This window comes from Sinocyclocheilus anshuiensis, unplaced genomic scaffold, assembly GCF_001515605.1.
Source record: "Sinocyclocheilus anshuiensis isolate Anshui unplaced genomic scaffold, SAMN03320099.WGS_v1.1 scaffold513, whole genome shotgun sequence".
NCBI classification, from domain to species: domain Eukaryota; kingdom Metazoa; phylum Chordata; class Actinopteri; order Cypriniformes; family Cyprinidae; genus Sinocyclocheilus; species Sinocyclocheilus anshuiensis.
Genome location: NW_015537972.1, coordinates 322,209 through 334,562, shown reverse-complemented (window position 1 = coordinate 334,562; position 12,354 = coordinate 322,209). Strand labels below are relative to the sequence as shown.

At 35.7% G+C, this 12,354-nt stretch overlaps 1 protein-coding gene across 1 annotated transcript in view; it reads right to left on the bottom strand.

Moving 5' to 3' along the window:
* Positions 1 to 229: 229 nt before the first annotated feature.
* LOC107670342 (prostacyclin receptor-like) overlaps positions 230 to 12,354 on the bottom strand; it is a 40,948-nt gene continuing 28,823 nt past the window's right edge. Inside the window, exon 3 of the mRNA XM_016462920.1 lies at positions 230 to 2,091. Within this exon, the coding sequence (XP_016318406.1) occupies positions 1,810 to 2,091 (282 nt within the window). The 3' untranslated portion in view covers positions 230 to 1,809. The remainder of the gene's footprint in view (positions 2,092 to 12,354) is intronic.

Below are 12,354 nucleotides of genomic sequence, written 5' to 3'. Positions count from 1 at the left end.
TCACCTGGGAAATAAAGTACGACTTTATGGTTAGCCATAGGGCTAGTAAATAATAAATAACTAATAACAATTTAACAAAATAATAACTAAATAACTATTTGGGTCTAAGGTGGGAAAATATGATTTCTTTAAGGTTCCATAGTAAAATTTTCAAATGAAATGAAATGAAAATGTATTTTCTTGCAATGTTTCCTGAGAATGACCTTAGTAAAGCATATGAAACTGTCCGTTTTTTGGTATCAATGTTTTATAACAGACCAATGTACTATAGCGGCAGCAGTTTTAGCTGCAGATAGCTTCAAACAGAGTATATAAATGTTTACAATAATCATACACCGTACCGTACTGTATGTATTTTAAAGACAGATATCCATATTTTTGAATGAAACATTTAGGGTGATATCAGTAGCTTTGAAAGCAGGTATGAAAGCAGACATGCATTGTGTTTAGGATAGTTTAAAATCAGCTGATTTGGAAACATACTGTATGGTCAAATGTATTTACACTATACAGAAGTCTTTCCTCTAACACCGTATACTAACAGACATGACATGCTAAAGAATCTAGAGATAAAAGCCATCTCTTCCACGTAAAATTTTGTTCTAATCAAGCTGATCGCCTGGTTTCTATTTTAGTGGCTGAGGCGCCCCGCCCACAGTGCAATCTTATTGGTCCAATCTCCTGTACAGACACAGCTAGCTATGTGTTAAAATCGCACCTGGTTATGATGCAATCTTACAGTCATTTATTTTTTATTATTTACATTAAATTATTAGTTAAATTAAATGAGCTATTTTTGCATACCTCTATGAAATAAGTGAAATTAAATGTTTACATTTTCAACAATGCGCTCTTCCAAAAACTACACCCAAAAAATATTTTGGTACTATATCTAGTATGAGTTAACACCAAATAGTCTTTTAACATCTGAAATTGTTACCTGGTATCCGTTTAATACATTTATCTTAAACTTTGTTTCTCACTTTTTTATGTTGAATTAATTCTGAATTGTTTTAAATTGTACATGTCATCTAATTTGCTGAAAAATGAATTAACAACAATTAATAAGCTGTTTAATAACTTCTGTGGAAATGTTTCTTCATGAGTTAATGCAATTGCCTTCACTGTTTGATGCTTTAACTGCTTCCTTCAGATTAGGAAAACAAACCAAGCTGTATGAATATTTAATGAGACATACTAAACAGCTGTAACGTTCCAGCACATATTTTGTCACACGGTACACCCTTGGCACTGCAGTTCGTGTTTGCATAAAAGTGTGCCGGCTTTAGAAGGACGTTAACCTTTAAAGTGTTAAAGTGATATATGCTAAGTGTTTTCCACCCCATATCTTGGTTGCATGTCGTTATTAACTTTTAATATATCCGATATATTAATATATTACTGAGCAAGTTGGTGGTCAACTTCATCTTCTCATAGTTCATGATGTTCTATGCTTGGTGATTATTGGTACACTTGTGGTATGTGCCAGTTCCCCAAATGGACATTGGTTGTTTTTTGTCTTTACATTCTGTTCATTTGTCAACTTTGCTTCACATCTTTGCTAAAATAATTCTGTGGTTTACTTGCACTAAAGAGCCTGTTTAGTGATGAGCATTAGTTCACATGTTTACAAACTATTTCCCCTCCATCGCCAATGGAGAGGAAACAGGTCCTTTGACATCCATGCTTTTATATTTGGTTCTTAGTACCACTAGATACATTCAGGCAGTCTTTTCAGGCTTCTAGGTCTCATCGTCTTGTTATATCTCATTGCACGCCATCATAAGTGCATCGTTGCTCATCAAGGCCTCACTGGGGGAGGCTGCAGTAGATCTTAGTCTGGATGCTGGAGCTGTGCATCTGGGCATCTCCAGCCTCCATGGGGAAGGACAGGGAGTTTTGAGCTGTGGTCTTCACTGAGTCTCTGGGGAAGCAGCAGCGGAAGAATGCCCGGATGTGGTGGAAGACCGCCTTACGGAAGATGATGAAGATCCAGGGGTCCAAGATGGGGTTAAATGCAGAGAAGCGGAAAGCCATTAGGTTCTGCTGATCATTCCCAACCAGGCTAATAGCGTTCACAAAGCCACAGATCTGAGGAGGAGAGAGAGAGCATTTAGAACAGTGGGAGATAAACAAGACGATTGCCAACTATCATGTATTGCAACGGAATTGTGTTACGTATCGGGAAGCAGTTTGTCCTGGATTTTAGTGCCTTACACACAAACAGCTGCAAACACTTTAGTATTTTTTGCAAGTTGAACAGTTTTGCAATTGTCAAAGATTAAAATAACAGATCAGAATGGACAATAAATTGTAAAAGTTGGACTTGTGAAATCTGATGTTCACAAGTCTCTAAATGAAGCATCAACTCTGTTCCCAGTCACAATTCTTTAGTATTAGAATTTGCAAAGTATACGCCAAACTGATGTGTCTAACAGTGTTTGACACTTCAGTATGACATTAAAATTATTTAATTCTATTTCAGATGGCATATGCGATATTATGTGGAAATGGATTGTCCCTAATTGTCCTCTGCTGAAGCTGGCAAAAGTCTCAGGCTACCGTAGTCTACAAGTATTTTTAATCCAAACACAACACAATAACTATATATTTCATGTATAACAATAACAACCACATGATTTCAAGAAGTAGATGTAGAAAACATATTCTTCTGGGTTTTTTTTTTTGTAGTATGGTTTGTAGTATTTTCTGGAACAAAGTACACGATTTCAAGACAAAACAAGTTTTCACTGAAACCATGAGGAATGGCACAGCATCCCCGCAGAAACTCCTTCTTTGAATGGCTGTGTTATTATCAGTTCCACATTTCCTGCAATAAATATTCAGCAGATTTGTTTTGTGATTAAGGCTGTTCTGGAAAAACACGTCTGCAGGCATAGGTCGCGAGTGTTTGGACTAAATCTCACAATCCAACACTATTGCTGTAGATGAGAGGAAACACAGCAGATGTGGAGCGTCCCATTTCACTGTTTTCCCACCATTTCACCAGCTCTGATTTTAATTGTTGCGTAGGATGTATAAAGATCATCTATCAAATGCTAAACAGCAGTCGTCAAACTTTCGGCACAAAACCTGTTTTGTACATTTCCAGTGCACGAAAATGAGCCATTTCCTCAAATCTGACACGTGTTCTTCAAGAGAGGAAATCAAGGCATGTTTCAAATTCCAGACATCTCATTCCTTAATCAAATTTACATTCGATTTCACATCCAACCAAATTAAATACGCCTTTGCTTCAAATGTAACATCCATGACACTGAAAATTAAAAAGAGAGTCGCTGTTAAATCAGATTACCCTAAATTTAAGGGATACCCCTCACATACTGTGTATGCACTTTCATTATGGAAATGCCATGAATAGATTTTTCATCATTATACTGAAAGCAGAACAACATCTGCTGATACCAGTACTGGCAGTTTGATGGTTTTGCCTTTTTTCTGCCACCTTGTTTTAAAACTTTAAACTGATTAATTGCACAACTGAAATGCATTAAAGGGGTCATGATCTTTAAAAAAGCATCATATGACCCCTTTAATATTTAATACGTTATTAATATTATTACTACACTCTAAAAAATGCTGGGTTGTTTCAACCCAACTTTGGGTCAAATATGGACTAACCCAAACGTTGGGTTAAATTTTTACAGTACATTTAACAACCCAACAACCCAGCATTTTTTAGAATGTATTATTATTAGTACTATTACTACTACATTTTAAAATGATTACATTTACATTTCTTCTAAAACATTTCTCTAAAACTCAATTAAGATCAGCTGAAAAAAGTGGCTTAATAGTCTAGTATTGTCACATTATTCACTTTTGGTGTATAATTTATTCCGAATTTAAATTATATTGTTTTTCATGCTGCCAAAAGAAGTCTTCATTGAATGATTTTCCCATTGCCTTTGGACTGACAGGACATAGTCGACTGATTGTTTTATCTGACATAATCTGCAAATGTCCAATAGAACAAATTATTACTATTACAGGCTAGCAACAATGTTAAGCCAATAACATCGAATTTTAAACACAAGCGTCAACCATCAATGCCAGGAAAATCGTGTTTAGACGCTCTAAATGGTCGTTAGCCTTCTGAACATTTTGTTGCTCTTTTCTTGCCAAGAGATTGATAGCAAATGATATCTTGGCAGTTAATTTGATTTCCCATATGTGGCTTTGGTGCTGATAAAATATCAAGATTAGAGACGCTAAAGTATCAGCTAATATTTAAGGTCCAGATGCTGCCTTACTCTTACTGAGACAACATCTTGCTTCAGAGCTTTAATATACAGCCAGATGAGACTAAATCTCCTAAAGTTGGCAGCTTTGTGTGAAAAACTGGATGCATTTTGTTGGGGCAATCTTGCACTGATTGTTTTTTTTCTTTCAGGTAACACCTGTGACTTTTCATACCACACTTATCCCTGGGTTAAGACCTTTGTTTAACCCTGAGTAAAAAAGGTCTTAAAGTTATAAAAACAACAACAAAAAATGTAAGTCTATCTATCTATCTATCTATCTATCTATCTGTTACTGTAGTTACTTTTTATGGAAAGTAATTACGTTACTTTTGCATACATTTTTTTTTACCTGGGCTGGACTTGGTTATTTGTTTTTTTAATAACAGAAACCAAAAAGTAATATTTTTGGGAACTGTAAAGGCCCTTTCACACCAAAATTTAAATTAATAAACTTCAGGATGAAGGACGTGCTTCTGCACCTCACTCTCAATTTCTCTCAACATGGGGTCAGTCAATAAATGTGAAAACAAATTAACTTGTGATACTTATTTGAAAAAGTAACTCAAGATATTTTGTTGTAAATTTAAAAGTAATGCATTACTAGTTACTTGAAAAAAGTAATCTGATTATGTAACTAGCATTACATATGGCGTTTTCGGCCATAACATGAAAATAATTATTCCGTATCGTTTTAATATCGGTGCATCCCTTACTTTCATAATGATATTGGATTTATCAATTCAAGTGTAAAAAGCTCTAAATTCTTAACAGACATCATATCCGAACCCAGATATATAAGACAAACAGATCTGGGAAGACCTGCACAGTTTCTCTTCTGGCAAGAACTGCTACTGTTCTTTGTGTTTGGAAGAAATCTTCATCAGGGTCTACAGCTGCAGCGCTGTGATGATGTCATCGTTTATATTCCATCATCACAGATGTGTTAAGACTCAACACTGACACCTGATATGCTGAAGTACAAAGTGTCCTGGATGCTGAGGGAGCCAAAAATCCTTGATAGATCAGCACATCGGCTGCTCTTTGTGCTGTTTCATCCGATGATTATGGTATAAAACATATTAGTAAGCCATGAGTGATGCTAATGACCCTGTCACTGATGTGTCAAACAATTCACGGTAGGTTTTCACGTCTTGGGGCGCATAAATTGCCACCCGGTACCACCAGCTCTGGTTGTCATCACTCGTCAGCATCACTCGTTGTCAAAACACCACAGCAAACACACCCCGCAACATTCCCCTACATGTCCTTAGGACCTCATATGGTCCTCCAGCATTGTGATACTCGCTCCGGTAGGTCGCAAATCATGCCGTGACGGACGTCTCAGGAGAAGACGCCAGTTGGACTATGCTATTGAAGTGTCTGTCCTATTGGATTTACCATCCAAACTTTTCACACATACAGTGGCATTTGTGTTTGTGAGAATGCAAGTTGCTCTCCAAAGGTAATTTATTTGGAGAAAAGTGTGGCCGGGAGCATGCAAATTATGTGACCAGTAGTGGTTAATTTGTTTAGAAGAACTTCACATGAACTGCATCCCAAAACAAACAACAAAATTGACTCAGGTCTGCATCACTACCATTCAAATGTCTGGGGCCGCCTGCCACAAAGAAAACTATTTCGTCCTCAGAATCCATATCTTTACGAATGGCGCGAAACATAATGCTTATGTCAGAGTTTGTAAAATGGTAGTAAATTCGTGTCATGTGTAACTGCCTCGGATTTTCGGATAAACTCAATCGTGACATGTGCCAGAGCTCACGACGTTCCGACCTTCAGAATCGCTCCGTGTACGGCCGCCTTTAGTTCGATTTTTAAAATGTTTTAGGAATAAGTCTGTTAGGCTTACCAAGGCTGCATTTATTTGTTATACAATTAAGTAATATTGTGAAATATTATTTAACCTTCTGGAGCTGATCACATGCAGTCAAAAATGTCCAATTTTATTTTATTATATTTTATTTCAATTAAATGAATACTATATGTAGGTTCGATAATGTTTTATTTAATATTTAGTTTATGGTACTAAATTATATTTATGGAATAGTTATGATCCATTTATTATTGTTGATCCAATTATTACTGAAAAAAAACCTGAACATTTTAATGAAAGTCCAAATTTGAGGTTGATATCTTTAAAAATGAGCGTTCAGTAAGACTTTGATTGGGTGCAGCCAAATATTCTGGTCAATAACTTGTGCTCCAAAGAAAGTTATACATATGGCATGGAAGTGAGTAAATGATGACAGAATTTTCATATTTTTCACTGAGGACAAAGATCACTTACATGAGAGAATCCAATAATAGGAAATACAGCCCTCTCTCAGACTCATTAGGTTAACAGCTGCAACATTTTACTCCTCCACAGCACTTTGTTACAGTATTTATTTATTTATCCGCTACTTAAGTTTCAGGTATTTGCCGTGCAAATTTAGAAAGGACAAAACGTGGCAGCATCAGATCTTTTTATCAGTGCGTAAAACAACTGAAGTGCACAGACTGTAAAGAAAGAATCATTTCCCACAAGCAGTTTATTAAAAAGATCAGATCATTTTAAACACCGTAGTCTGACCTCATTTAAACAGTTCTCAAGACTGAAATGAATCCGCTCGTCTCACTGAAACAACCCATGAAATATAAAAACTCCCACAAGTGATTATTTCCTGTTTTCATATAATTATGGCCTACTTTAAAACTACATGGCTTGTCTTTCACCTATGGACTTGTGAACTTGCAGTTCTTTTAAGGTGTCAGCATTTCACAAGTGCAAATGAGCAGTTCTGAAAGTCTGAGCATTGCTAGAGCAGACTTATCTTGACAAATTAACTATAAATTTCCCTAAAACTGAGAGTTAGAATGCTTTGCTTATTGGGATTGCCAAAGATAACCCTAAAATGCATGAATTCCTCAGGGTTTTTACCACTCCATATATAAACACAGAGTTCTCCATCACCACTTCCAGAGTCATCCATCAACCCGCCCAGCTCTGAGGAGTGTTTTTCCATCACTCGCATTAGATATCATCATTTCCCTCCACTCTCTTCTGCAATGGCGTGTACTTTCCCTTGTACTCTCTGAGTCATTAAAAATGTGTCGATAGCAAACCTGACAACACAATGAAAAACAGGTATGCCATGCTTTCAGAAAATGTAGAGTGATGGACACGATTTAATAAATGCATATAATATATACATCATTATTGCATAGGTTTGAGGAATTTAAATAATGTCATAAATTCTTCTCATATTTGGGACAGAGGATTACCAGGGATCCACAACGGGGTGTTTGGGGGGCTGCTGAAAATTTGAGACAAAAAAAAAAAAAAACTTTAAATTTTTTTATTTTTAGGGCTGTCAAAGTTGTCGTGTCAACTTAAGAAATTAATATAAAAAACGTATATAAATTATATAATATTAAGCTGTATACATATGTATAATGCAATAATTGTATTTATTATTTAACATTTTACTTCAATATTATTACTGTTTTTTTTCTGCTTTTCTGCTATTCCATGAATAGGTCGAATGCTATACATCTAATATCATTCTCATAGTGAGTAGAAAGAAAGCATGCTGTCAACTTAAGTAAATATTTCCAGGTAATATAATTTTTCTTTAAATATTTATTTATTAAAAAAAAATTTCACACATGAAAATGTATTAATGAAAATATAGAGATGTATTTAGATTTAGGAAGGGGGTCCTTTGCATGGGATCATCACAAAGAAATAAATAAATAAAAACGTAATTATTTGATGAAAATATTAAGGCCGCGGCTATTTGCACTAAGTGTAAATAGTGATAGAAGCTATTTACACTAAGTGCAAATAGCAATAGATGCTATTTACACTTAGTGAAAATAGCAGGATTTTCTGCTATTTATACTACTTATTGCAAATACTGGCAATTATCTGCACCTCAGTATTGTAGTCCATTATAAAACAGTATGCAATAATAACGTATTCAGTGTAAATGTTCATTTTAATCCAAATTATTAAATGGATGCCACCTTATTTCGACAAAAAAAGCCCTCCCTACACCTACCCTAACCCTACCTGATACTTTATTTTCAACTTTTCGATTATGCCTTTCTGACGTAAAATTAGATTTAAAAAGGGAGGAAAAAAGTTTGGCAAAAGGCGGATTCGAACTCGGATCGATGGTGTCCAAACCAAGGCCTGCATGCCAAAGTTGGCCCATGATGATCTTTTGTCTTAACATTTTTTGTTTTATTTTTCATTTGAAATATAGAGAATTCTAATAATAATAATAGAGTTGAATATAATGCAACATCTACTTTCGGCCCCCAGCCATCAATCAAGTTTGATTTTTGGCCCTTGAGCCCCTCTGCCTCGATGTTCAAAGACAACGCAAAGGTTACTGCACATGTTTTGCTTCAGTATTACATCTATTCTTGAAAAGCCTTGATCATAATGAAACAGCATGCAGCAGTAAAAAGAGACAAGTCAATATCACTTATACCACAAGTTTCTGTGTAAGTGTTAACTGCCTGGAAGTGCACAAGCCCCATGATGCACCATTTACGCACACAGAACTTCTCATAAGTCATTTGACTTTTCACAGGTTCAATACGAGATACAATTACATCTAACCTACTGTATGCATCTCACAGTTCCCTAAATAGCAGCAAGTCGGTAACACATTAAGCCTTTCTGTCCTTGATAATTAGATTATGTTTTACTATAAAATGAATTAAATTATTTAAAAGACATTTGCTGCAGAGTCAAGTGAGAATTCAGGTAATACTGACACAAATGAAGGTGAATTAATGGCCACGTGCAAACCTCAACACCAGCCATCGGCAAAACAGGAACGTGGCATAGTCTCATATCCTCCCAGGCCTGTTCGACCACTTAAAACTAGAAAAAATAGAAGAAAGGGACAACCATTCATTTCACAACCCTCCCTGTCTATGACTCCTTGCGCAACTTTGCCTTCTTCTCTTTTGTTCCTTCACTTTTTTGTCAGTCCATATGTACCAAGCCTTTCCTGGCACCATTACAAAAGTGATATACATTTCTATTTCTGTGTCAGGGTGAGTCTGTTTCACTGCAAGCAATTTGAAGTGCTCAGAATAAACCTGTAGGCCAAAGTAAGGAATTACACTTTAAATTTTTGCTGTGGGACAATAAAAACAGGTGAAAAAATCCCATAGATGTGCATGCACTGAATGAGGCAGATTTATATGATGTATTTATATTTTCTTACCACATATCTGAAAGCAGTCATCAGATTTGGCAAGGCGTGAACTAATAAAAAAGAAAAACATCTTGAAGTCACTTTGGAAGAAAAAACTCATACTTTTTCAAACTGTTAGCAATGACTAATGAACTGGAACAAGCTTTTTTTTTTTTTTACTAATTTGCATAAAACTAGACTATTTGATACTTCTGAGAAATAAAATGCTGCACTGAGAACCATTAATGTTTTCCATTTAAGTGTAGATGAACCTCCAACACAGGAGACTGAATTCAAAGGTCAGCTCTGAACTTTTTACACATGAGACTCCAATTAGGCAAAGTGTCATTCGAGAAATGATCTCCAGAAAACAAGAATTAGAGGATGGAAATGTTGAATAAACAAACCAGCACTTCTGAATCATTAGTGTAAGCAGATTGAACTGTAGGGGCTCATTTGCTTTAATGTGATCTGTGAAATATTAGAAAAGGAGGCTGGAAAAGATGAGGAAAACCTCATAACAGATGATCTTCAGAAAACACCACGCTCTGTGATTGACAGTTCACCTTGAAACAATAAACAAACCTCAACCATGAACGTGGTTTTTGGATCAACATTACGCATTAGCATGTAACCTAACACAAATTTCCATGTGGTTTCTTTGTTCTTGAGTCTTGAGAGGACTTTAAATGCAGACATTTTAATGTAACATAACTGAGTAGACTGCTCTAGATCTAGATCTGTATTAAAAAACAAAAAACAAATTCTGTGGTTTTGACAAGACAACAACTACAAAGATAAGAAGACAAAAAGGGGGGAAACCCATTTCTACCTCAGAGTTAAAACAGAGAATTAGTGACACTGAGATAAAAAGTTTCATAAAAAAAAAAAAAAATCATAATTACGAGAAAAAGTTGCAAATTCAAGGAATTTACATTTACATTTAGAAATAAGGTTGTATTGCAAGATATTTACATTGCAGGATTTAAAGTAACATTTAGAGATATAAAGTCATAATTTCAAGAAATGAAGTCGCAATTACTGTACGAGTAAATTTGTACTGCAAAATAGTCAAACTGCAAGATTTAAAGGCACACTGTGAGATAAATGTCACTTTCTGAAATATAAAGTTGCAAATATGAAAAACAAAGTGGCAGTTATGAGAAATTAAGTTAGAGTTATGAGAAATAAAATCACATCGCAAGATATAAAGCCACATCATACAATATGAAAGTCACAAATTAAGACGAAATTGTGAAATAGTCGCAATTACTCTTTTCTTTTTTTACTCTAAAGCGGAAACAGGCTTCCGTAGTTTGTGCCTTTCTGACATTTATCAAGCGATGCACAAAATATAACAGATTCTTGTCTTGATATTAAAATAAAACATATAATGATATTAAAATAAAACATACAGTATGCTATATGACTGCCAATATCACTGTGAAATCGAATGTGGGCAAGAGTAGAAGCTGACTTTGTGACACCAGCTACACATAAAGTTCAGGCAGGAAATGACTAAAGCAGTTTAACCCACATTATCCGTTTCAGTAAAGGAAAGAAGTAGAGCACAGAAGTTTAATACAACCTGAATTCGATTGAAATTCCAGCCACAGTGCAGCAGATAAACAATCTTAACCAGCGCTCACGAGAGAAGTTTATCACCACACAAGCTCAAGCGTCTGCAGGAGAAACCTGACCCTGTGTGATAACATCAAACATCTTATATCAAGCCAAGATGACTCGCCAACTGCAAAATGTAACAAACAAGAGAAAAACAACAGAATTATCATGTCCTGAACAGAAGCTTCGACATAATGAGATGCGCTGGAACATCCAACAGTTTGAATTTCAGACAAGAAAAGGTTCCCAAATCTGATTTCAGACCAATCAAATCTCTTGAGAACAAGAACCCAGTTATCTCACATTTTTCTCCTAAAGTTTCGGAATTGTCAAAGATCTCAATATGAACTCAAACTTTTCTTATTTACGAGAAACGTGTTAAAGTTGATGCTTAAATGAGACGTAACTGAGGGAATGTTTACACAACAATGATTGTATTAAAAACGAAAACGTTTTTCCTTTGCATTTTTGAAAAGTTTCACGTACATAATGCAATTGTACACAATGTTGTCAAAATCATCCCCATTCACATGGATCCGTAGTTTGTGATGATCAAAAATGACCAAAAATGACCAATAACACTGTATTATACATGCCAGGCCACTAGTTGCCGACTTTGCCTGCACATATACATATTCCTATAGACTGAACACGTAATGCTTTGCGCATGATGTCAACTAGAGGTCGACCAATGTATCGGTTTTGCCGATTAATCGGCACTGATAGTTGATTGCTGGATCGGTTATCGGCAAAAATCCATGCCGATAGTTTTCCGGGTTGCGTCCATTGCTGGAGCGGCTGAGAAGGGTCTGCTGTCATTACACAGTGCGAGAGCGGCCTCTAGTGGTTGAAATCACTGACAGCACATGCTATTTGTTTAGACACGTGATACTGAACGCTGAACAGAGCGGGAAACTTCAGACGCGGATTTAAATGCAGCCGACAGAAAATCCTGCCGCGCCACAGAGCGCCATTCACATAGTTTTCCTTTAAACTACATTATATTGGTCCCGAATCGTTGTTAATGTACATAATGAATTGTGTATTGTGCATTTTCAGCAAAACGTTTGTCTTTCTGTGGCTCTAATAAAGTCTGTGTGCTTCATTTATAGAGCTATAATATAGGTCGCACTTTCTCTTTCCGTTTGCTCCGTTTTTTGGAAATGGTAACACTTTAAAATAAGAGTCCATTTGTAGCATTAAGATTAATGAAAGCTGTGTAAGTATTGTTCCTTGTTAGAGTGTGTTAA